General features: G+C 37.5%; 1 protein-coding gene across 1 annotated transcript in view; it reads left to right on the forward strand.

Annotated features, from left to right (window-relative positions):
* Positions 1–27,950, forward strand: part of LOC138175883 (membrane-associated guanylate kinase, WW and PDZ domain-containing protein 2) — a 1,727,565-nt gene that overhangs the window by 1,411,923 nt on the left and 287,692 nt on the right. Inside the window, exon 10 of the mRNA XM_069106526.1 lies at positions 26,972–27,607. Coding sequence (XP_068962627.1) covers positions 26,972–27,607 — 636 coding nt within the window. The remainder of the gene's footprint in view (positions 1–26,971; positions 27,608–27,950) is intronic.

Consider the following 27,950-nt stretch of genomic DNA (forward strand, 5'->3'; position numbering starts at 1 on the left):
ATTTAGGTGACATTAATTCTAAAACCTAATTTGATGCTGATTTTGCCTTTATAAAACCAAACTTTTGCCTCACACTATAACCACAAACCTGACAGATATCAGAATGCAATGGGTAGGAAGAGTCCCTTCTGAATAAATTTAAGAAAAGCCCTAAGATCCAAATCATAGGGGGAAATGAGACTAAGCTAAAAGATAAGATAAAGGCTTTTGACAATGGAAAACACTTAAAATAATTCCTTATTTCCTTTTTATCATGGAGAAATATGAATTTTAATTAAGATATTTTCCAATAGCCTAACTCAAGTGCTTTATGATGAAGGGATTATGGAAAGGTTGGGCACCAGACCCTTGATGTAGCATAAATATTTATGATGTCCTGACTGCATTTTTTATATTATTAATTCACTTGTAGTCCTTAGATCTCTGAGCTTTCTTAGACCAATAATTAGAGAATCTAAAATGAGTTTGCATTTTCTTCTCTCTCAGTGACATGTTTGGAATTTCCAATTTAGAAAGTATAACTATCATACTTCCTTAGGATTCCTCATATTCAATTCACATGTAAGAGGCAGCATGGCATAGTAGCTAAAGGGCTAAGTTTGGTATAAGGAAGACCTGGTTTTAAGTCCTCCCTCAGCAACCTAATGATTCTGACTGTGAACAAGTCACTTAGCTTTTCAATGTTCCAGGCAACTTTCTAATGTTGTGAGTTAATGTTGAATTGCTAATATTTTTCAGGAAGAAGGATGTTCCATATTAGGAGTCCCCATATTGATAAAATCACAGGTCTAAACTACAACAAAAAAGATCCATTATTATTAATGAAGAAGAATAGTTTATTTGTATCCCTAAAATGGAAATATTATGACTAGGAAGTAGAGATTCTACAAGATGGGCCTCTTTATATGTATTTCAGGTCAACTATATAAACTGATCTACTTGTATGTTACCAAATGAATTATGTCGGTCCCAATATATGCAGAAACGTTTAGGTGTACCCCAAACCATTAGAATTATTAACACTAACATTGTATTTGTATAGTAGATCTCTTTCACAGTTGGTTGACATTCTCATAATTTGTATGGCTTTTAGCCTTTTTTCCCCCTCAGTAGTTGGAAAATTTGTCCATCATTCTCTGCCATATGCTCCTAGCCACCATTTAGTCAGTTTCCATGTATGAATGATAATAACTACACATAAATAGAAGAATGGTATCATAGCATGTGAATAATGCATCAAAAAGCATTCATCTAGTGCTTACTATATACCAAGCATTCTGCTAGTTAGTGGAGATAACAAAACAAAGGATAAGATAATTCTTACCTTTTAAAAGCTAATGCTCTCATGTGAGAGACAACAAGTACACATATAAGTATATATAAATATAAAGAGAATCCATACAAGGTAGTTAGGAAGGGAAGCCAAGCACTTTCAGTTGGGACAATAAAAGAAGGCTTTATAGAAGGTGGTGTGCGAGCTGTATTTTGAGGAAAGAGAGGGATTCTTTGACGTAGCCATAAGGAGGGAGTACATTCTAGGCATGAGGGACTAGCCAATGGAAAGTCATGGAAACAGCAGACAGGAAGAAGGCAAGTTTGGCTAGGTTGCAGAGTATGAGAGGAGAAGTAATATACAAATGAATCTGGAAAGAGAGATTGATGCCAGTTTGTGAAGGGCTTTAAAAGCTATTCGGAGGAATTTATATTTTATCCTAGAAACAATAGGGAACCACTGAGTAGGGAGAGTGACATTTTGCAGCTGTCTGTAGGAAAGACTAGAGTGGACAGGAATTCCAAGGACTCTAGTTAGGAAATCATTGCAGTGATTTAGGCAAGAAATGATGAGGGTCTAAAATAAGGTTGTAGGTATGAAAGTGAAGAGGAGTCAAATGCAATGTAGAAACAGCAAGACTTCTCAATGCATTAGATATATGGAGAGAGGGAGAATGAGGAGTCAAATATAATGCCAAGGTTCTGAAACTGGGAAATTATTAAGGTAGTAGTGCCTTTGATAGAAATGGGAATGGTTAGAAGAAGAGTAGGATTGGAGGGAAAGATAAATTCTGTTTTGGAAATGATGTGTGTGTGTGTGTGTGTGTGTTTTGAGTGTATATTTTAAGTTGTTTCAGGGAAACATAATTTGAAATCTCCAGTAAGCTGTTGAGTCACATGTCAGTCACATCTGCTGAGGAGGTCACTAAGAGAAAGAGAATAAAAAAAGGATCTTTGGGGACTAGCCCAAATTAGGGGAATGAAATGGAAACATCATTCAGCAAAGGACACTGAGAACTGAGAAGGAACAGGTCAGGCAGGTAGAAGGAGATCTAGAAAAAATAGTGCTGCAAGATGCCAGAAATGGAGATCATATCCAAAGAAGAGAATGGCCAGCAGTGTCTAATGCAGCAGGGAGGTGAAGCTTGTAGAAGACTCAGAAAAATGCCTAGAGTGCAACCGCATGATGTCAAAATACGTATTCATTAAAAAATACGTGTGGACAAATAATTCCAAAGGTTGAGTGAGTCTGGGTCTAAACAATGCTAAGTTTCAAGATGAAAAAGTGAAATTATGGTTTTTATGGCTGCTAAAATTTCATATATTTCAGCATGGTAGCATTTCTATTTAAGCCTTATATTTAGGCCTGTGAAAGAACACCAACCCCCCATCTAGTGTACTCAAAGGAAAAAGAAATCAGCCAGACAGATTAATTTGCATCATGTAGACAAAAACAACTAACAAATTGATTGAATCTTTTATTTTTTAGTTGATCAATGGTATATAGTTATAGCATTCATTTTGCTGTGACAGGAAGAATAAATGAGAAAAGCTATGTATGCTACGGTTCCAAAATCAAGCAGCAAGAAAGTCACAAATATTCTTTTCTTGCTCCATAATTGTCCTTATTATTACTATTGAGTGTTTTGCACACCTTGAAATATATGATATTTTTTAACCTAACTGCATGTGAATCTGATTGCTTACCATCTTAGGAACAAGTAAGGAGAGAGAGGGTAGAAGAGAGAGAATTTGGAACTCAAAACTTCAAATAAAAATGTTTTTAAAGATTAAAGAAATGAATGATAAATATTACCTAGAGACTCTTAAGAAACAACTTTGTAAGTAAATAATGAGTAATACAATATACACAATAACTATAATAAGTAAATCAAAAGAACAAGAAAAAATACAAAACTGATATTTTGTGGAAATTTTAATGGCCAAGTTTGACTCTAAACAAAATATGAGAAAATGCCCTCCTTTCCTTCTCTGTAGAGAGAAGGGACCTTGAATGCAAAATATTGTATCTATTAGTATATTAAGTTGATACGTTGGTTAGTTAGTCTGATTTTTTCCCCTCTTGTTTGTTGTTGCTGTTGTAAGAGACATCTTGATAAACAGAGAAAATGGGAGGGTCATATTTAGAAATGAAAATGTAAAATCAAAAGATATAAATTCAAATAAAAATGTATAAAGTAAACAAAAAAGATTAGAAACTAGCTTCAGTGAATAGCCTATCATTCTTTTAAATATCTACCATTATTCTCTAATCCCATGTATTAGCAAATAAATATATAAAGTATATATGTGTATATGTGCACACACATACATATACAGGCTGAGATGTATAGATACCTTGCTGTAGTGATTAGAGAGCCAGCTTGGAACACAAGGGAACCTGGATTCAAATCCTGCCTTTGACATGTCTGTGTGACCTTTGGTAACTAATAAAATCTCTCAGTGCTCTCAGAACATTAGGAAGGAGAATTTTCTCACCAGAGAGTTCCCCACCATGGGTGGGGGAACTTATGACCTCAAGATTCACAGAACAGGTTTGAATTCAGTCAAAGGGCCACACTTGAGAACGCAGAGGGTCACATGTGGCCTGGAGGCCTCAGGTTCCCCACCCATGCTCTATACCAGTGTAATGACAGGTATAGTATGTGTGAAAATGATAGAAAGAGAGAGGCAAAGTTGAGTTCTTTAGCAGGTGGATCCTTAACAAACTCAGACCTTAGCAGACCCCAATTAACTTGAACAGAGGATAATGGGTAGCAAACATTTATTAAGTAGTACCTATGTGCCAGTGTAATGGGAATGTAAATTTTAAAGATCTTCCCTGCCCCTAGGCTAAAGTGTACCTGGAGCCTGGGGTGGGAGGCTTGTTTTTCAGTAGATACTTCTTGATTGGCCAGTGAGTCAATAAGGTTGTTACATTCTCTGAGCCAGGAAAAGGCTATATAAGCCCTGATGTGTAGCTTTGTTTTGGGGCTCACTTTGACAAGTGTTCTGTGATTTGATCAGATGAAACTCTGGGAAGCCATTGTTGAGAGCCCTCAGCTTTGAAAAACCCAGATGTGGAAACCCAGATGTTGATTTGGTATGGATGTTATGGTTGGACAGTTTGGAAATCTGTCCACTTGATCTGTTTCTCTGTCTTGATAATTCTGCCTGTATACTCTGAAGTTCGGGGTGCTGACCTTTTTCCCCTGAACGATGTAAACTATATATGTTTGACTGATTAAAGTAAGCTTGTTAACCCATTTTGAGTTGCTTTCCTTTAACAAAGCAGATCCAAGAACCTGTGTTGGCAGCAAACCCTGGGGACGCTGGGGTGCTTGCTGCTACAGCCAGGCACTGTGCTAATTGTAAAATTGTGAAGCTCCTAGGGATGTGCTTGTTTTGATTTGTGCTATTTACCTGTTGGGCCTGGGAGTAAAGTAACTTTCATTACTTCTGAAGGAATTACTTCATGTTCTTCTGAAACTCCCATATCTAGCTCCTCATTATCTTAACATTCTGTATGTCCATATCCTCAAGACAGAGGACAGTCATCAGGCAATGGTTGATGAAAGAAGGGTGCGGTTCCTGCTTGTATGGACCATACTGACTTTAATTTTTCCCACATAAAATCAGATTATAACAACTGCCTTCATGTATTCACTTATTGGCCCTGGTTTCATAATTTCTGGATGGCCAGGAAGAAATATGTTCTTTTATTTGTCCGTGTGCACAGGTGGTTTGTAGCAATTTCTCTTTGCTCTCTAAGGCTGCCTGATGGGCAGCCTCACTTCTCAAACTTACATAAAACATTGGTCTTTTGAAAACTGAGGAGACACATCCTAGGTGTCATCCTTTACTCCTTTCTCTCTAATCTCCTATATCCAATTTGTGGCCCAGTTCCCTTTGCAGCATCTCTCCTTTATGTTTCCTTCTGTTATCTGACACTGGCACCAACCTGGTACCAGACCCTCATTACCTCATGTCTAGACTATTGCAATTGATCTTCTTAAATTGCACCTCTTACCATGTCACCCTTTATTCTGTAAACTCCATTGGCTCCCTATCACCTGTAAGATCAAATATAAACTCTTCCACATGGCATTCAAAGCCCTTCATAACCCCCCCACACACACACATACACACACCACACACCACACACCACACTTTCTTACACCTAACTCCCCTCCACATATTCTGAGATCCAGTGACATTGACCTCCATGTTCCTGAAGACATTCCCTCTCCTAAGCTCCATACATTTTCGCCAGCTATCTCCCATGCTTGGAATTCTCTTCCTCTTCATCTCTGCCTCCTGACTTCTTTAATCTTGGAGCCTTCCCTCTGTTGATTATCTCCAGTTGATCCTGTACGTATCTTGTTCTTCCAGAGTTGTTTTCATTTTGTCTCTCCCATTAGACTGGGAGCTCTTTGAGGACAGGGACTGCCTTTTGCCTTTGTTTGTATCCCCAGTGCTTAACAAGGTGCCTGGCAATTAGTCTGCTCTAAGCAAATAATTATTGACTGAGCTGTCCCAATAAGCACCTTTCCAGTCTCCTTGGCTTTCACTACTTAAACCCTTCCAAAACACTCCTCTCAGAATGATTTTTCTAAAGCACAGCCCTGCTAAAAAGATGTTAAATGGTTCTCTAGTGGCCAAAGAATAAAACTCAAACTATTTACCATTAGATTCAAGGCCCTCCACTCCCATGCCCCAATCGAACTTTCCAGCTTATAAAACGCCTTCATATTCTTTATATTGCATCCAAAGGGGGTGGTAACTCCAAAGCAGCAGTTATGTTTTCTTCCTCTTTGTCTGGTATAATTGTCCCATCTTCCCCAAACAGCAGTTCTATCCCTTCTTCAATCCTCTTCTTTTCCTCAAGATAGCTTTAAAAAGCCCTTTTCTTGTCCTACACATTCCTGTTCCTTTGTCTTTGTTATTCCACATACATCCCCCATACCTCTCCTCAATTTTTGAATTCTTCCTCATCATTCAAAATTCAGATCAAATTATACCTCTTCCACGAAACCTTCCCTGATTTCTAACAGCTGAAGGTAATCCATACCTTCTTTTTCTTCCTATGCCCTGTTGTTTGTTCCTCCTTTAAAATATTTAATCTATTCTGTCTTCTGTTAAAACTATTGGATCTTTTTTATCCCTCCTACAAATAGACTGTAACTTTTTGAGGGCAAAGGGAACTTTGTAGTGAAAATTCCCATAGCACCTAGCTCAATATATGTATTACAGTGAATTGAATTGCTGTCTACCAATTTTTTGGAAACTCAGCAACTCAACAGAAGCTTAATGTAGTGCCCACTCAGAAACCCATATGGGTGTCTCATTTCAGCAAGGCAGCAGGGCTTTTACTAATGCCTTTGAAATGAAAGGAGGAGGTGGTAAAATAATATTCTGAGAATGTTACACCAGAATATTATAGGGCTGTTGGTAAACCTTCCAACAGTAGCAGCGAGTCAGAATTTTCTCTTGAGGTTTAAAATTAGATCATATAGACACTGGGAACAAGGCCTTTCCTGACAGAAGGCACCTCACTTAGTTGATCTGGGGAACTCAGGGACCAGTGTCCTGCACACACTAAAGTAAATAGTGAACTTTCCCCAGAATAATACCAGAGACACCTTCGATAGACTGTTAGCCAGGCTCTTGAAATAGTGCTTTTTTTTTCTGTCTATATTGATTTTACAATATCAAAGGCAGCTTTCTAGTTTCCTTCTGCCTGATTTCTGCTTCTACCAATCTTAAAAATGTTTGTACAACATGTAGCCCTAGAAAAATACAGCCATTTGGTGGGAGGCAGCAGCTTGAAATGAAATGAATCTATCAATCCATTTTATCTCTCTTTTTGTTGTTTATTCTTCCTGCACAGCCCTATCTTTGGGGAATTGACAACTGCAGATAGCACTGAGAAAATTATTGAAGAGGGTCTTCCACTGGCCACTCCTAGCAACCATTCCCACGTTGCTGGTCATTTCCAAAGCTATTTTGTGGAGCTTGATGCTCCAGAGTGAAGCTAGGGCAAAAAGGTGGTTGTGAGTCATGTCTCCTGGGAACTATTTCCTGTCGAACAGAGATGACAGTTGTTTAAAAATAAAAACAGACATATTCAAAAGGTAAACACGTAAATTTCAAAACACCCTTGCAAGGTAGTGGCCCTTTTCCTTCATAGACTTCTAACAGCTTCACATTGTGTGTGTGTGTGTGTGTGTGTGTGTGTGTGTGAGTGAGCATGAGCATGTGTGTATATCTGTGTATGTATCTGAAAGTATACTTACACAGCTGTGTTCCATCTGAGTAGAAGGAATAAATTTAAAATATATGTTTATCTTGCCCTCAAAACCATTCAGATTTTTCTGAGGAATTCATATAAACCAAAATTTTTGGATATTATATATGTATACATGTGTATATGTACATATATTCATAAATTATCTATGTGCATATGTTTGTTCAAGTATTTGTATGTATGTCTTTTCCTGCAATAAAGTTGCAAGTTTTCTTTAGAAAAAAGGGGCCTATTTTTCATTTTATATGATCCCTTTTATGCCATATTTGTCATTTGTTTAAAATTCATTGCATCCTTTTGGAGGAATTGACAGCTTTACAGACCATTTTATGATATTGAATTCTTGAAGTGAACAAGTTGTCTATTTAGGAAGAGATTGCTCTTGGGGCTTTGTAAGAGTCAGGCATTAGCACACTCTTTTTCTGCTGCCTTCCTTATAGTTTTAATCTACAGTGTTGATTCTTCTCTGCCAGATCAGCAGATAATCAGTGTCTTTACATTCTCTCGGTATTTATTTTCTTTTTCGTTTCCAACAAACTGAAATGCTTCTATTTAAATATCTCTTACTACTCTATGCCAAACACAAAAGAAATGTAAATAGATAGTCGGACTAATTCACATCTGCCAGGGAGTAATTGTTGGATGCATGCTGGTTAAGCATATTTTTTTAAGCAAGTTTTCAATTAGGCATCTGTATCAGGTCACACGGTTGAAATTAAGGAATTATAAAATATAGTTAGGAAATCTTCCATTCTTTTGAGTGATGAGTAGTTAAGTCAGTATCTGAGGTATCTTTCTGCACAGTAACATAGAGCTATACTCATAGCTCATTTAAAAAGAAGAGGTAGGGGCAGCTAGGTGGCACAGTGAATAGAGCACCGGCCCTGGATTCAGGAGCACCTGAGTTCAAATCCAACCTCAGACACTTAACACAAAAACTAGCCGTGTGACCTTGGGCAAGTCACTTAACCCCAAATGCCCTGCCTTCCCCCCTCCAAAAAAGCAAAAAATAAAATAAAATAAAAAGAAGAGGTGGCAACTAAATGACTCAGTGGAACCTGGAGTCAGGAAAAGCCAAGTTCAAATCTGCACTTAGACACGTTTTCATTGTGTGGCACTCATCACCTGTGCTTCAGTTTCATCATCTGTAACATGGGGAATAATAATAGCATCTACCTTCCGGTGTTGTTTTGAAGATCAAATGAGATAATATTTGTAAAGCATTTTGCAAACTTTAAATTGCTATATAAATACTAGCTATTGTTATCACTGTAATTAAGAGAACTTCTGGAAACAAAAGCTATATTGAACTAGCCATGTAAATTCATTGTCAGGTAATGGGCCACTTGATGGGGGGGGGGGATTAGTTTTTAATCTTAGTAAGTGGCTGATCATTTCCAATCATAGATTTAGAACTATAAGGGACTTCAATGGTCACTTGGTCCAAACCCCTTTTTTTACACATATAGAAAATGAAGTCTGGAAAGATTAAGGGACTTGCCCCAAATTACCCTGGTAGGAAAAGTAGAACCAAGATTAAAGCTCTGGACCTCTGACTCCACTTATTACTTATTGTCACTTCTTACATGGTCTGCCTCATCTGGAGTCAACAGGCCAAATAAACATCATTTGATTTCAGAGTGATCAGGGGTTGCAGGTCACCGTGGACCCTCTCACCCCACTGTACTCTGCATGCACTTTGGAAATAAACATCTTTCTTCTGAAGTCCGATGGTCCTTTGGGCACTGAGTAATTGTCTATTCCAGTGCCTGTTTCTGTTTGTCTAGATAAAACAAACTGCATCATCCCTTTCAATTTCCATCTCCTGAAATTAAAGGCATTCAAAGTAGTTTAGGAATCTCCAGATAGAGGAGGTAACCACTGGTGGCATAATCTGAAGGCCACAAAAAGGATCTCCTTCCCCCAACCAAAACTCTTTTTACCCCCATTGACCTCCCTGAAATTTTTATGACCTTCATTTGCTCCTTCATATATCTTACCGGGATAAGTACATTTCATAAACACTTATTAAGCAGGTATTTTGTACAAGGCATTATAATGAATTGAGTTGGTAAAAGCACTGAATAAAACATAATCTCCAAGACATAGAAGAAGTACAGGACCCAAAAAGCAATGAAAAAATGTACTGTGGGTGTAAGTAGATTACAGAATATTTCCAAAGATGATATAAACAAGAAGGTGCATAAATGACATCACGAAGTATACATATGACCAGAAATCAAGATGGGTCAGTTTTATCGAGAGCAAGAGATTACTGAAGGACATTGGTGTTTAAGAAATAGTAATAGTTCTAGAGAAAGGAAATGAAATGAAAGGAAACCTGCCACCTCCCTAGACCACTCATTAAGCTGTTAGACAACTCCACATATTAGGAAATTCACAGCATATAGGATAAATCTGAAAATTCCATCCGTTTTCCTGGTTCTGTCCTCTGCATACAGATGGAGGGAAGTCAAAAAGCCATCCCTTTAAATACTTGAAAACATTTACAAGTCTTTTCTTCTCCAGGTAAAACACCTCTAGTTTCTCCAGTTGGCCCTTGTGTAATATGATGTGAAGCATTTTCTTCATTTCACCCTTTCTCCTCTGGACATTCCCCAACTTGTTAATATCCTTCCTAAAACATGACATTCAGAGTGGAGCTCTCTCCTTCACAAATAACCCGGTCAGGAAGGAGAACATCAGAACCTGGCCTTCTTCACTCAGAGCACATGCAGCTTGAGATGGCATTTGGTTTTTTTCTTGTCTCGTCCTATGAAATTTGTATTCACTAAATCCCTCAATTTTTTCACATAAATTGTTGTCTAGCCACCTTAGACTTGTGAAATTGATTTTTGAACCAAAGTGCAGAACCTTATATCCAATTTTATCCTTTTTATCCTATTATATTCAATCTGTCATTCTAGCCTATCAAAATATTTTTAGATTCATAATCTGTTATCCAGTGTGTTAGTTTTCCCTCCCAGAATTGTTTCATTTGCAAATTTGACAAGCTTGCTTTCTCTATTCTCATCCAAATTTTGATAAAAATACTAATCAGCACAGTTCACTAAAGACTTCCAAGTTCACATCAAACCATTAACAACTAATCTTTGGGTCTGTCCATTTGACGAATTTTTAGTCCATCTAAATACACTGTTAATTAGCCTGTATCTTCCCATCTTTGCCACAAGAATAGCCTGCAAGGCTTTCTTAAATTCATTGTTAAAAATGGGTAAACTATATTTACTTCATTCCCCTAGCTAGTTTAATAATTCTTTCAAAAAGAAAGAGGAAATAAGGTTAGTCTTATATAACTTATTCTTGTTGAGAGCATTTCTGACTTTTTCTGATCACTACTTCCTTTAAATGATGTTCACTGAATCCTTTTAATCATATGTACATTCTAGATTTTGTCAGGAATCAAAGTCAATATAACAATGACTTATGATTATATTTTTCCCTTTTCTGAAAATTAAAATGACATTTTCCCCTCTTCATTTCTGTGACATCTTCATTCTCTTCAGTCTTTGAAAGACCACTGACAGTAGCCCATCAATTATATCTGCTGGTTCTTTCAGTATCCCTGATGTAGTTCATCTGGGCCTAGTTCCTTGACCTCATTTACTACTTATCATAACTGTCATTTTCCTATCAGCTGTGTTTTAGTCTGTCTTTTCCAGTGCAAGCATCATTCTCCTTGGGAAAGATAACAGACGCAAAATAAGTGTTCCTTCTGTCTTATACTTGTGATCATTGTCCTATCCACCGCAGGCAACAGTCCTCTCCCTTCTTTGTCCCTCCTTTTAGGTTCAATATATATTGTTGTTCAGCCATTTTTCATTCCTGTCCAACTCTTTATTTCCACATTTGGGGTTTTCTTGGCAAAGATAGTGGAGTGATTGCCATTTCCTTCTCCACATCATTTTATAGATGAGGAAACTGAGGCAAACAGGGTTATAAGATTGAAGTGTCTGAAGCTGGACTTGAACTCAGGAAGATGAGTTTCCTGATTCCAGTCCTAATACTCAATCCATTGCACCACCTAGCTGCCCCATGCTTCAGTATATATCAGGCACTTAATAAATGTTTGCTGATTGTTTGTTGTCCTTAACTTTTCTTGCCAATTTCAGTTTCAGTATTCCAGATACCATTTGGTAAAGCCATACCACACTTTTGTAGATATATTTCATGATGGTACAGTGGAAACTGTTGAATCTAAAAGCAGGGAGACCTGGGGTCAAATCCTGCCTTAGACAAGTTGTGTGATTGTGTTTAAGTCACAACCTCTCCACTTCAGTTTCTTCATCTATAAAATGAAGGTTTAAATAATAATAGTAACACCTACCATACATGGCTACTGTGAAAAGCAACTGTTGTAACAAATGTAAACCTTAAAGTTCTATAATATAATAAATAATCATCATATTACCCATCATTATTGTTAGTGGCCTCTCATGTCATCTCTCTGCCTTTGTAAAAGTCAAGATGTGTGAGGAGCCCTGTATATTCCCATTAGTATCTTTAGATAATTCCCTCTTTTCTTTCCTCCTCATTAGAACTATTCCTTTTGGCATTTTCAGCATTTCATTCTTGAGAGCTCCCCGTCCCTCCTGAGATGATTTCCCACGTAGAATTTTAATCTATGGGATCTGTCTTTCTCCAAACACTTTGAAATCTGTTCTAAAATCTAGCATGTATGTTAGATTATAATTGTCTCTTTCTCCTCTTAATCAGAAAGCCCAAGACTGAGCAGCTATTTCTCTTCTGATTTCTACCCCAGGAATTTATTTCTTCTTTCTTTTTTGTCTTATTTCCTTTTCTTTTTCTTTCTTTTTTTTTTCTTTTGCAATATAGTAGTTTTGCTGCACATTGCATTTAACACCTTTTAACAATAATGACTCAATTTGAAGAATCTTGTCGAGTTCTTAGAATTTTTCTTTGTCTTCATCCTGTGTAATTAGCTCTTAGTGTATAAGATACTGTTATCTTTGTCACAGTCCCTTCATTTACATGGCATTGTGAGCATAGCAAAGGCAAGCCTAGTCTATGTATCACTATGCCCGGAGTTACAAAGATCTGAATTCAAATATTACCTCTGACACTTGCTAGCTATATGACCCTGGAGAAATCACTTAACCTCTGTTTGCTTCAGTTTCTCCAACTTTGGGTATACTAAAGCACCTACCTCTGAAGGTTATTGTGAGGATCACATGAAATAATATTTGCAATGTGCTGAGTGAAGTGCCCAGCACATCGTGGACCCGACATAAGTGTTTATTTCCTTCCTTTCAATGCCCTTGCATGCAGGATGAAATCTACTCTGCTGCCTTCTTTGTTCAGTTCCCTGAGTAGAAACAAGTCGTCACCTTCCCATTTAGCTACAACTTCTTTTTATCTCCCAGTGTCATTTGTGGCAAGAATGTCAGTATATATGTGGTTCTTTTCTTCCAGTGTTTTCATCAATTAGGACTATGTACAAGGATCACACACAAAGTATGAACATAAAAAATTAATGTTTGTAAGTGATCTAGAAATTATGAAATCAAGGCTCTCTTGCTCCCTTTCCATATTATGCTGTCAAAATAGAAGTGGCTCCACACATGATTAGAGACCCTTTTTACATTTTCATCTGGTTGCTGAACCAGTTCTTATCATTTATAGAAAAGACAACTGCTTTCTGCAATATACCTCCCCTACATGAAGCATTTCCTTCACAGCTTGACCAGACTTGTCATTTATAATGGTATTTATGGTGTATAAATTAAAATTAATAAAGTAAACTTCTTTTGATAAAGGCATTTTCATTTGAACTCTTAAAGTTTCTGTACCAGAGGCCGTATGAATGTCCAAATATTTCTTTTCCTTTCACAGTCCCAGTATGATGTAATGAATTTCTACAACACTGCAATCTCCAAGACAAACGTTTTCCACTCTATTTCAATTAATGATTGCTCTTGTAACCTACACTTGTGATGGGCTTAAGGTCGAGATTTTTTTTTTTAAGAATCTGGGTCAAGTTACATTTATAAAATGATATTATAATGCTTCACTTGAAGTGCAGAAAAAAGGAAATGGTCTTGATTTACAGCATGAGGGAATTAGACTGGGTATAATGAAAAACTTTTGGACAGCAAGAGCTGCACATAGAATAGATTACTATTGTAGCTGTAAAAATTGGTGATATCCTTAAGAATAAGATGTAGGCCTAGTTATTCTGGGTGGTTTGGCTGACACTGACTACCTTACTTAAAGTTAGGAGACAATCATTTACCTATTTTTTTTTCTGTGACATATCTTAATATGTCAGTTTTTGTCACTTTTAGTAACCAGATATATAACTGAAGGAGGAGGTCTTTTCTTGACTTCCACAAGCCCTGTCCCAACTCAACAAGCAATTGAGTTCATAGAAATCCTGAACCCTAAACCACGTTTTATCTGTTTAGATGACGATACTAACTCTATCCCCTGTTTGCTACCCCAGTGAAAAATTGGAAAGAAGGGGGGTGGCTAGGTGACACAGTGAATAGAGCACTGGCCCTGGAGTCAGGAGGACCTGAGTTCACATCCAGCCTCAGACACTTAACACAAAAACTAGCCATGTGACCTTGGGCAAGTCACTTAACCCCAATTGCCCTCCAAAAAGCAAGAAAAGAAAAGAAAGAAAAATTGGAAAGAAGAACAATAAAATGAAAGATATCTTCATGTCAGGGGTCTCACACCCTTTCACTGCCATACTCTCAACTAAGGCATACTTGACAGAGTGAGCAATATCTTTGAATATCTCTTAGGTCACTCAGACTCTTCACCACAAATTTGTGTGTCCAACACTTTAGATAGTTTTCAAAATGACCCTGTAAGTTAAACTTCCTCGAGGTTGCAGAAAATACAGAGAAATACAAACAGATCTATACCATGGATGGGAGACTCCTGAGGATCTAGATCCCTGGAATCTAACTGTTCCATTATAAAGATGTGTCACCTGGTTTACTACCTCTCCCCTCTTTCCACAACAAACAGTTCTGCAGCAGAAGTATCATTTTATCATACTTTTAAAGCCATTTATTAAAAATTTCAACCAACGTCTCTGCCACTCTTAGATTTTAGGCATTTCCAACATGGTAGAAAGACCTCAGGGCTCTTAACTATAACAGCTACTTTCCCACCCCATCAATTCAGTTGTCCTTCTTTTTGTGGTCACAGCATGTCATAAGATGCCAAAGTATTATGCTATAGCTCACTGATTGGAAAACAGTAGATCAGATGAGGTGTTTCAGCCTTATGAGTTTATGCTCTAATTTATTTGTTTCTGTGGAGTTGTTTCAGTCATATCTGACTCTTTGTGACCCTATTTTGTGTTTTCTTGGCAAAAATGCTGAAATGATTTGCCATTTCCTTCTCTAGCTCATTTTACAGATGAGGAAAGGAGGCAGACAGGGTTAAGTGACTTGCCCAGGGTCACACAGCTAGTCAGTATCTGAGGTCAGATTTATTAAGTACATGTTAATATCCTCCAAGAAGCTTTCCCTGATGATACCCCATAAATCATGTTTTTCTTTGCATTATGGAGTGTATGGGTTTGGCAACCTTTTATAAAAAATGTGCCAAAAGATTAAATACTTTTGGCATGCCAGGCAAGTAGAGATGAAAAGGAAGGCATTGATATACTGACTATTTTCTGTAGAAAGAGAGTAGTTTTAGACAAGGTTTATTGCAAGTATATACAGAATGAGGAAATAACCCTATCAGGTGATTTCTCTTTGGTCCCATAATTTCTAACTCTGGGGTACACAGTATTACCCACTGACTCTTAGGATGGGAGAAGACACAAATAGAGTCAGTCACTAATTTATTATGAAGATTGCTCATTATCTAAGGATTTTCTCAAATTCTTCCAGCAGCTCTTGTGTTGTCAGTCCTGGGGCCTTTCATATATTTCCAGTAGTGTATTTTGGTTGTACCCCTAACAAATCACACATGAATAGATGTCTCCATTAAAACATGGGTGTTTGAAAACACAGGTCTAATATGTATACATATAGTCATTTCTTCAGTTTTCAAAGGCTGTGAAGTTTCAGTTAACATACTGATGCTTATTAAACTTCCATGCCTTAGGAGATGGTTTAATGAGTTGCTATGGTCTTAAAATTTATCACCTGTCATCGACCTTTTCTTTGATGAGTCTCCCTGTACTTTGGTAGGTAAAGTACTTAGATGACAATCTGTTACTGGGACACATTTCCAGGTCAGTAAGAGTTGCCAGAGCTCATGCCCTGTTAGCATCATCTTCAAGAATCCAGGGTCATCTCCCACAAAGACAAATGTTCTAATGAAATAACTATTTTCCCCAGAGGAGTTTTAGTCATAATATAATATCCAGCCTCTTATTCATGTACCAAACATGCTTTAAAATTTTTTTTTTAAAAGGAGGATGGAATTCATTTATACCTCTCCAGGGATTCTTATGGACATTTTGGGTGGCAAGCTTAGGGAAAGCCTCAGAAACTAGGTCAAAGAGGTCCAAGAAAGAAAAATAGAGACAGGAAAATTGTCATCTGAGAGCTTCCCTGTTTCTACAAGTGGATCTTAACAAAGAAGGGGCTTCTTGGGTATCAAACGCCCATCAGTGATGTGGCCAGGCAGAAGACTATAGAAAAAGATGGTCTAGAAACATGTAGCTCTAAGAAAATAGCCCTAGGCAAAAGGCCAGGCACCACCCCTGTTCTACAATGCTAATCTTATTAAGTTCCAGGTTGGTGAGAGTCATGTACACTTTTGGTTCACCAGAGCTTTCCTTCCCTCTGTCATCTGCCAATCAGCTCATCCAATTCAGTAAAGGTCATGACTCCTTCTGCCATCTTTGGGATCACCAAAGGGGAGGATGAGGCAGTATAATACCAATTCACACTTCTAAAGTGCCTATACAAAGCACTTTCTTCAGAACAATCTGTAAAGCAAATACTATGCTGTCCATTTTATAGATAAGAAACCTGAGGCTTAAAGAATTTTAAGTGAGTTGGCAATGGTGAACCACCTAGCAAGTATCAAAATCAGGCCTTGAACCCTGGTCTCCTTGCTCTGAGTCCATCCTAATCTGTTGCCACTAAACCAGTGAAGTCTGGTAAATATTCACATACCTCTCTATCCAAAAAAAATTGGGGGCTGAATCATTTTTTAACTGTCAAAATGTTTCAAGTATGCAATAAAGTGCTGCCAGGTTATTGGAGAGTTTAATCATGTACTAACCACTTAATTTTTTTATATTCCAAAAGCATCCATATCTTCCCTCTAAAGTTACATCTTTGCAATGTCCTTTGTCATTTGCTTACTTGATTCCTTTAAGGGGTACTTTAAGGGGTAATATCCTCTATAAATTAAAGAGACCAATTTCATGAAAAAGCCACAAATAGTTCTTATTCCATTACTAATACTAAGAGCCCATTAAAAGTCCAAATAGATGTCATTCATCACTATAATTCAAATAGCTATTCTTTAGACCCGGGAAAGAATATTGAGAGCCTTCCATGTTACTCTTGGTGTCTCCATGTACAAAGCCTTTGGAAAAAAGAAGGTAGTTTAGAAATTGATCAAAGTTACTTAGCTATTTGTTCATGATCGCTGGTGTTAGGGCTTATCTTGGGATGAAAAAGGTACCTACCAAGCTCATAGCTATCACTTTCCTGCTCACACAGCCTAGTCTCTGTAGTTATTTTCACCAGATCGTTATTTCTCCCCCATTCACAAATTGTGTCCATTTTGAAGGTACATGTAGCTAGGATGGTTCTGCATTCAAATAAGGCGAGTCATTATATTGTCATTGGTCAGTTGTTCAGTTGTGTCTGACTTTTCATGATCCCATAGACCAGGGCACTCCTGGCTCTTCCTACCCAACTGTCTCCTGAAGTCTCTCCAAATTCCTGTTCATTGCTTCCACTATCTATCCATGTCATCCTCTGATATCCCTTTCTCCTTTTGTCTTCAATCTTTCCCAATGTCAGGGTCTTTCCTCTTGGGTCCTGTCTTCCCAGTTATGTGGTCAACATGAAGAGCTTATATTTGTATAGATCTTTAATGTGTATGCATTAGTTAACATAGATTACCTCAGGTGATCCTCATCACCCAGCAAAGTAGACAGCTAGCACAGATATTTTGATTCCTTTTTCATAGATGAAGCAACTGGGAGTTTAAAAGAGATTAAGTAACTTGCTATAGCCATGCATCTAACTAGAAGATCCAAAATTTGAACCCAGATCTCCTGACTCTAACCCTCTTTCCACAGCTACTTTGTCCCTCAAGCAAATGAGTAAGGATCGTAGAGTCAGTCTGGGTTATGGCCTCATGTAGATTTCCTAGGATTATCTGTTTCAACTAATTCCTTGGATAATCAGTCTACTATATAACAGGCATAACATTCCTCATGCTTTTACTGTGGCTCCCAAAATTCAATTTGGATATGTACAAGAAAAATCAAACATATACCCATGGAGTGTTGTGGTAAATGTTTAACAACTGGCAGGATTAGCTTTTAAGTTAATTTGCATTATTAGCCTTTTCACCATCACTTTCTTAAGTCTAGACAGTAAACAAAGCAATAATTCAATCCCTGATCTGTGGCATTTGCCAGTCTCTAAGGCATAATTCCTGGGGCAGCTAGGTAGTGTAGTAGATAGAGTGCCTGGCCCGAAGTCCGGAAGAATCATCTTCCTCAGTCCAAATTTGGTCTCAGACACTTCCTGGCTGTGTCATTTAACCTAGGTAAGTCATTTAACCCTATTTGCCTCATCTTCCTCATCTATAAAATGAACTGGAAAAGGAAATGGCAAATTATTCCAGTATCTTTCCCAAGAAAACCCCAAATGGGGCCATGGAAAGACAGATATGACTGAAACCAGTGAATAACAAGGCCTAAATGCTCACTTTGGTTTTTTTTTTTAATTTAAAGCAATTGGGGTTAAGTAACTTGCCCAAGGTTATACAGCCATTTTTGTGTGTGTGTGGGTGTTAAGGATCTGAGGCCAGAACCAATCCTGGGTCCTCCCAACTCTGGGGCCAGTGTTCTTACTCACTGCGCCACCTAGCCACCTCTAAATGCTCACTTTGAAACTTTAACAATTGGCTCTTGGAAACTGGATCTCTGGTCCAAGCTGGTTCCAGCATACCCCTTCTTATACCTTTCTAGAAGGAGATGGGTCCAGATCATGTCAAAATAAGGAATCCAAGATAAATGATGTAGATAACTGAGGTTAGGTCAGAACTGTTGATTGGTCCATGTCCCCAAGGGCCATAATATCTCTCAAACATTGTAAGCAGCAAGGTGAGCTGAATTCAACAAATATTTATTAACCATTTGCTATGTGTGAGATACTATGCTCAGCACTATTTCTAGGTAGCAGTAAGACTATTCTGACAAGTCACTCCAAACAAACATAGCTAATTTTACAATGTAGTTAGGTTTAATCAGTGTTATTGTGCTAAGTTCTAGGCATACAGTGAAAGGCAAAAAAAAAACCAAAAACCCAAACCACATTTGCCTCTACTATTCATAGAGCAATTATGAGTTCTTTTAACATTTGTGAGAAAGGTTAAAGTAATAAAATGATAGTATTAAACCAATATGGATTCGAGAGGTTTAGATTCAATCACATTATTGCCATAATTATTTCCCTTTCATATTAATTTGGTGATAGTGATTTTTTTTTTCTTAGTCAATATCTAACCAATAATGGAAATCACAATTATAAACTCTGGGATCTTTAAATATGATTTCTTTAACTATTCAAAGATCAAGATAATCCAGAATGAATTCCCCTGTGGTCTTCTCCACTCTACCCTCTTAAGACTTACTTTTGTCAAAAGGAACCTAGTGAAGTTGATGTCTTCCCGTTCATTTGACAATCTTTGAAAACAAATTTTTCTTCCCTTTTGTACCCTACATAATATTCAGACAACCTCAGTTTTCATAATAAGTTCTTAAAAATTAGAGAACGTGGTTTTTAACCCAACTCTGAAATTGTAGTGTATGTGTTTGTGAGTGCGTGCGCATGTGTGCATGTATGCATACTGTTATAACAAGCACAGTCATGTTTTTCATGTGGATTTTAGGTGGAAAAGAGATTTTTTTTTTGAAGATACTTCATTATAATCTTTTCCATTTATTTGGCTTAAAAATGTTTTAAAATTATTTTGTAGCTATTAATCTCTGCTAGAAGAGATGAGGTACCTTAATGGATAGAACTGGCTTCAGAGCCAGGGAGACCTGGATTAAGTGTAATCCTAGACCAGTTACTTAGCCACTCACTGTCCCCAAGTAACTCTCTTAGACAAGCATTCTTTTTTTTTTTTTTGGTTGTTAGTCTTTTACTTTTGAAGAGGCATGGAAGTTTTTTTTTTTTAACTTTAATTTATTAATTTGTTTGTTTCCTTTTAGTTTACAGGATTCATTTCCACAATTCCTTGAATTTCACATTTTGTCCCCCTCCCTCCCTTCCCCCCCCATGGCGGCTTATTATCAAGTATAGGATCTGTAAATACTTTCACATTATACAATGGTCAGGTTATAAGGATGGATTGTACCAGCTGGAATGAAAAATGGTAAAGAGGACATAAAATCAAATAAGAGAACGAAAAAGATCAGGTATTTTGCTTCCACCTGGATATAAATTTAGTTCTTTCTAGTTCTTTCTCTGGATGCACGTTTTTCTCTCCATCATGTGTCTTTTGGGATTGACTTATATCCCTGTTGAGAAGAGTCCAGTCTATCAAAGTTGGTCATCACACATACGTTGTGTCTGTAATTGTGTACAAATTCCTCCTGGTTCTACTCTTCTCACTCAGCATCAGTTCTTTTAAGCCTCTCCAGGTAAATATGAAGACCGCCTGCTCCCTGTTTCTTATGACGCAATAGTATTCCATAACATGCATATACCACAACTTGTTCAGCCATTCCCCAATTGATGGGCACCCCCTTAATTTCCAATTCTTTGCCACAACAAAAAGAGCTGCTATAAACATTTTTGTACATATGGGTCTTTCTCCCATTTCTATAATCTCTTTGGGATATAACCCTAGGAGGGGTATTGCTGGATCAAAGGGTATGAAAGTATTTATAGCCCTTTGGGCATAATTCCAGATTGTTCTCCAGAAAGGCTGGATCAGTTCACAACTCCACCAACAATGCATTAGTGTTCCAGTTTGCCCACATCCTCTCCAGCATTTGTCATTTTCCTGTTTTGTCATCTTAGCCAATCTGACTGGTGAGATGTGGTACCTCAGAGTTGTTTTGATTTGCATTTCTCTAATCAGTAGTGAATTAGAGCATTTCTTCATGTGCTTATAGATAGCTTTAATTTCTTTCTCCAAAAACTGCCTGTTCATATCCTTTGACCATTTATCAATTGGGGAATGACTTGTATTCTTATACATTTGACTCAATTCTCTGTATATTTTAGAGATGAGTCCTTTGTCAGAGACATAGGTTGTAAAGATTCTTTCCCAATTTCCCACCTCCCTCTTAATCTTGGTTACATTGGCTTTATTTGTACAGAAACTTTTCAATTTCATGTAGTCAAAATTATCCATTTTACATTTTATAATGTTCTCTAATTCCTGTTTCGTCATAAAGTCATTCCCTCTCCACAAGTCTGACAGGTAAACTATTCCTTGTTTTAGCAGACTGCTTACAGTATCAACCTTTATACCTAGATCATGAACCCATTTAGACTTGATTTTGGTATATGGTGTTAGATAATGGTCTATGTCCAGTTTGTGCCATACTATATTCCAGTTTTCCCAGCAGTTTTTGTCAAATAGTGAGTTCTTGTCCCAAAAACCAGGGTCTGGGGGTTTATCAAACAATATATTACTGTAGTCGTTGACTTCTGAATCTTGTGTGCCTAATCTATTCCATTGATCCACTTCTCTATTTCTAAGCCAGTACCAGGTAGTTTTGATGACTGCTGCTTTATAGTACAGATTGAAATCTGGTAAAGCTAGTCCACCTTCCCTAGCATTTTTTTTTCATTAATTCCCTATTGATATTCTGGATGGTTTATTCTTCCAGATGAATTTAGTTACTATTTTTTCTAACTCTATAAAGTAGTTTTTTGGTAAATTAATTGGTATGGCACTAAATATATAATTTAATTTAGGTAAAATTGTCATTTTTATTATATTAGCTCGACCCAGCCATGAGCAATTGATATTTTTCCAATTAGTTAGATCTGACTTTATTTGTGTGAAAAGTGTTTTGTAGTTATGATCATACAGGTCCTGGGTTTGTTTTGGCAGGTAGATTCCCAAATATTTTATAATGTCTACAGTGACTTTAAATGGGATTTGTCTTTCTATCTCTTGCTGTTGAATTTCATTGGAAATATATAGGAATGCCAAGGATTTATGTGGGTTTATTTTATATCCTGCAACTTTGCCAAATTTATTTATTGTCTCAAGCAGTTTTTTACTTGATTCTCTAGGATTCTCTAAGTATATCATCATATCATCTGCGAAGAGTGATAGCTTGGTCTCTTCTTTGCCTAACTTGATTCCTTTGATTTTTTTTCTTCTCTAATTGCTACTGCTAACATTTCTAGTACCAGATTGAATAAGAGGGGTGATAGTGGACACCCTTGTTTCACCCCTGATCTTATGGGAAATGCTTCCAGCTTCTCCCCATTACATATAATACTTGCTGATGGCTTTAAATAGATGCTACCTATTATTTTAAGGAAGGCTCCATTGATTCCTATACTTTCTAATGTTTTTAATAGGAATGGATGTTGTATTTTGTCAAAAGCCTTTTCTGCATCTATTGAGATGATCATGTGGTTTCTGCTAGTTTTATTGTTGATATGATCAATTATACTGATGGTTTTCCTAATATTAAACCATCCTTGCATTCCTGGAATAAATCCTACCTGATCAAAGTGTATTATTCTTGAGATAAGTTGCTGTAGTCTTTTGGCTAGTATTTTATTTAGAATTTTTGCATCTATATTCATGAGGGAGATTGGTCTATAATTTTCTTTCTCTGTTTTATCTCTTCCTGATTTAGGTATCAGTACCATATTTGTGTCATAAAAAGAATTTGGTAGGACTCCTTCTTCACTAATTTTCCCAAATAATTTGTAGAATATTGGAATCAATTGTTCTTTAAATGTTTGATAGAATTCAGTAGTGAATCCATCTGGCCCTGGAGATTTTTTTCCTAGGGAGGTGACTGATGGCTTGTTCAATTTCTTTTTCTGAAATGGGATTATTTAAGTCATTTACTTCCTCTTCAGTTAATCTGGGCAACTTGTATGTTTCTAAATACTCATCCATTTCCCTAAGATTGTCAAATTTATGTGCATACAATTGGGAAAAATAATTCCTAATTATTGTTTTGATTTCCTCTTCATTGGAGGTAGATTCACCCTTTTCATTTTTGATACTCATAATTTGGTTTTCTTCTTTCTTTTTTTTATCATATTGACTAAGGGTCTATCAATTTTGTTGGTTTTTTCATAAAACCAGCTCTTGGTTTTATTTATTAGTTCAATAGTTTTCTTAATTTCGATTTTATTAATTTCTCCTTTAGTCTTCAATATTTCTAGTTTAGTATTTAACTGGGGATTTTGAATTTGTTCTTTTTCTAGGTTTTTTTAATTGCATGCCCAATTCGTTGAGCTCCCTTTTCTCTAATTTAATCACGTATGCACTCAGGGATATAAAACTTCCCCTAAGAACTGCCTTTAATTCATCCCACAGATTTTGGTATGTTGTCTCATTATTATCATTCTCTTGAATGAAATTACTGATTGTTTCTATAATTTCTTGTTTGACCCACTCATTCTTTAGGATTAAATTGTTTAATTTCCAATTAGTTTTTAGTCTCTCTTTCCCTGGCCCTTTATTGCATATAATTTTTATTGCATCATGATCTGAGAACGATGTGTTTAATATTTCTGCCTTACTGCATAGAATTGTGAGGTTTTTATGCCCTAGAACATGGTCAATTTTTGAGTATGTGCCATGAACCGCTGAGAAAAAAGTATATTCCTTTTTATCCCCATTCAGTTTTCTCCAGAGATCTATCATACCTATCCTCTCTAAAATCCTGTTCACCTCCTTAACTTCTTTCTTGTTTATTTTGAGGTTGGATTTATCAAGTTCAGATAGGGGGAGATTAAGGTCTCCCACTAGTATAGTTTTGCTATCTATTTCTTTACCTTCACCTCTAGAAATTTGGAAGCTACACCACTTGGTGCATATATGTTAAGTAGTGATATTGCTTCATTCTCGATGGTGCCTTTTAACAGGATATAGTTTCCTTCCTTATCTCTTTTAATTAGGTCAATTTTTGCATTTGCTTTATCTGAGATAAGGATTGCTACCCCTGCTTTTTTTACTTTAGCTGAGGCATGATATATTTTACTCCAACCTTTTACCTTTACCTTGTGTGTATCCCTCTGTTTCAGATGTGTTTCTTGTAAATAGCATATTGTAGGATTATGATTTCTAATCCATTCTGCTATCCGTCTCCGTTTTATAGGAGAGTTCATTCCATTCACATTTACAGTTATGATTGTTATCTGTTTCTTTCCCCTTATCCTATTCCTGCCCCTGTTGATGTTCATATTTTTCCTCCCTTCTCCCTTCCCCCCCTTAATAGTTTTCCTTTTGACTACCGCCTCCCTCAGTGTTCCCTTTTCGGCTCCCCTCCCTTTTCCTCCCCTTTTCCTCTTACTACTTCCCTCTCTACAAACCACTCCCACCCCCCTTTTGTAACCCTTTCCCCCTCTTACCTGTAGGATATTGTTATACTTAATGAGGTATGCTATTTTTTCTTCGCATCAAGAATGACAGGAACAGATCTCATGCAAATCTCCTCTCCCTCCCCTCTTTCCCTCTAAAATGATGTGTGTTATCCTTGTTTACCTTTCTAAGTCACTGTTGCTTCTCATAATTGGAGGTTGAATTTTCCATTGAGTTCTGGCTTTTTTATCAAGAAGGTCTGGAACTCTGTTATATCATTGAATGACCATCTCTTTGCCTGGAAGAATATGCTCAGTCTCGCTGGGTATGTGATCCTTGGTTGTAATCCAAGCTGTTTTGCCTTCCTGAAAATTGTATTCCACTGCCTCCGATCTTTCAGTGTGGAGGCTGACAAATCCTGTGCAATCCTCACTGTGGACCCTCGATATTTGAATTGTTTCTTTCTGGCCACTTGAAGTATTTTCTCTTTTATCTGGTAGTTCTGGATTTTGGCCACAACATTTCGAGGATGTTTCAGTTTGGGATCTCTTACAGCAGGTGTCCGGTGGATTCTGTCGATTTCTATTTTCCCCTCAGGTTCAAGTATCTCAGGGCAGTTTTCCTTAACGAGCTCTTGGAGAATGTTGTCCAGGCTCATTTTTTCATCATAATTTTCTGGTAGGCCTATGATTCTCAGATTATGTCTCCTGGATCTGTTTTCCAGGTCAGTTATTTTTTTCTTTGAGGTATTTTACCTCTTTTTCTAATTTTTCATTTTTATTGCTTTGCTTGGCTACTTCTTGGTTCCTCATAGAGTTATTTGTTTCCATTTGTTTAATTCTGGTTTTTAGCAAATCATTTTCCTTGGTTAATTTATGAAGCTCCTTTTCCATATCATACACTTTTCTTTTTAGAGAGATGTTTTCCTCATTATAATGCTTTTCGAATTCTGCTATTTTTGTTTTGAGAGAATTATTCATTTTCTTTTCTCTCTCTCATTTTGCTTTCAAAGTTCTTTTTTATCTCATCTAGGAGAGCCTTCTGTGCTTGGGATCCATTCCCTGTTGAAGTTTCAGCTGTGGGTGTGGAGTCCACATTGTCTCCCTCTGAGTTTGGTTCCTCCCTCTGAGGATAGTAGGACTCTAGAGTCTTTGTCTTTGTAGTCTGCTTTCTACCCATTTTGAGGCAGGGTCCTAACCACGCCCTTCCTCTAGGATCCCAAGCCTTTACTGTAGAGGGTTTTGCCCTGGACAATAGTTACTATATTTTCAGTGTCAGAGGGGGGGTTTGGAGCAAGTGGGGTTCACTCTGTCATCCTCATCTTTGGAGGTCCTGAAAGGGGCTTTTTTTAAAAAAGATTTCTGTGCTATGATGTGGTAGCCCCAGGAGTGTTTGCTGTCCAGTATAGGGGCCCCTGTCTTTGCTTCTTACCTTGCTCTTTCCAGTCCCAGCCCTTTGGTGATAGGCCTGGTAGTGGACCTTGTGGTTGGTGGGAAGACTTGCCCTCAAAGTTGATCAGGCCCCTTCCTGGCCTGCGTCCCCAACCGCGCCTTCCCAGCCTGGGTCCGCGTGCCGCCACGCTGCCGCCATGCCGTCCCGGCCTGTGTCCGCCGCCGCGCCTACCCAGCCCGCGTCCACCGCACCGCCGCCACCACTCCTTCCCGCGCAGGCCCTTAGACAAGCATTCTTAATCTTAGATTTATGAATTTCTGGGATTTAAAAAAATTTAATCACTCTATTTTAATAAAATTGATTTACTTTATAATCCTGTGTATTTCACACATTTGAAAACATCATATGAGAAGGTTTTACCAGAGTGCCAAATGGGTCCACAGTACAATAATGGTTTAGAACTCCTACTCTAATGCTCACCTTCTTTAGTAAAAGGCATTTCTAATCAGAAGCTTCCTACACCATTAAAAACATCAATACAATCCCTGTTCCTATTCATATAACCTTTGCTACATACATACCTGCAGTGTTTAATTAAAAGAGATAACTCAAAAAATCATACTATTACATAAATTTTGAAAAGTGACACATGGGAGATGTTTATCTAAGGTCCCAAGGCCAATATATTGCAGAGTTGAAACAAAAATGCTTGATTCTTTTTCTTTCCCTGGACTTTATTGTGCCAAGTGCAACCCAGAAAAGAAATTTATGCGAAATCTCCTGGAAAAAGAAAAAGCCTGATTCTTAAAAGGTTTGTTTGGCATGTTTATCCAGGTAACTGTTACACACTGTCACCTACCAACTAAAATACCATGAACTGAACTTGCAAAGAATTTGGAAATTCTCATAAGTGGATTGCACATAATGATGAGTAAAAAGCACAGAAAAGTGAAGAGTTTTTACATTCAGAGGTTCGCTGCCTTGAACCTTTTTCTTTTTAAATATGAAATTGTTGCTGAACTTCAAGCCTAAACACAAAGCACTTATTCTGCATTCAATTATTACATTTGTTGACAGACCAATTGCAACCCTGAGTTTTCCCAGTGAATTTAAATATTATTCTCATTGATTTACTTGCAGGTTACTGGGGTACAAAGAACTGGGGTACAAAGAAATGCCTTGATTAGTCTCATAAAAAATTCCATTCCTTTATGTCAACATTAATTGACTTTATCTCATGGTGTCAATCTTTTCTCTCTTTTTTTGTAGGTGATGTCATTGTCTATATTAATGAAGTTTGTGTCCTTGGACATACTCATGCAGATGTAGTCAAACTTTTCCAGTCTGTTCCTATTGGTCAAAGTGTCAACCTGGTGTTATGTCGTGGGTACCCTTTGCCCTTTGATCCTGAAGATCCTGTTAACAACATGGTGCCACCTCTTGCAGTAATGGAGAGACCCCCTGTAGTGGTCAATGGAAGACATAACTATGAAACTTATTTGGAATACATTTCTAGGACCTCCCAATCTGTTCCAGATGTAACAGATCGACCTCCTCATTCTTTGCACTCCATCCCAGCTGATGGTCAGCTTGATGGCACATTCCCGCCTCCCATTCACGATGACAATGTGTCGATGGCTTCTTCAGGAGCTACACAAGCTGAACTCATGACCTTAACCATTGTGAAAGGTGCCCAGGGCTTTGGCTTCACGATTGCAGACAGTCCTACGGGACAAAGGGTGAAGCAAATTCTAGACATTCAGGGATGTCCTGGCTTATGTGAAGGTGACCTCATCATTGAGATCAACCAACAGAATGTACAGAACCTGAGCCATACAGAAGTCGTGGATATATTGAAGGAGTGTCCCATTGGAAGCGAGACGTCTCTGATCATCCATCGAGGAGGTAAGTCTAAAATACCGGAATATGATTGTGGAAGGCAGCAAAGTATCAGCCCTGTTCTGGAGTGAGGGGGTAATGTAGAGAAAGTGGTATCTGTATCTGTGAATTGTGATGAAAATATATTTTACAGAGGGGAATACATACAGATGAAGGCCAGAAGTGATGTTCAGAGATACCAGATGGCAAAAGAGAGAAAATGGTAAAAAGTTGAATTTGGGGGGATTTTTCTCTAGGTTGAAAGTTATTTTGGATTAGGTAGACTTTTGTGGAATGACTTGGCCTGGGAACCTCCCTATCATATGAGATAATGTTTCTATAAAAATACATTCAGTCTAAACTTGGCATG

Source organism: Petaurus breviceps, unplaced genomic scaffold, assembly GCF_028583685.1.
Source record: "Petaurus breviceps papuanus isolate PSGF00001 unplaced genomic scaffold, PetGlider_PUasm1.0 79, whole genome shotgun sequence".
Lineage (NCBI taxonomy): Eukaryota > Metazoa > Chordata > Mammalia > Diprotodontia > Petauridae > Petaurus > Petaurus breviceps.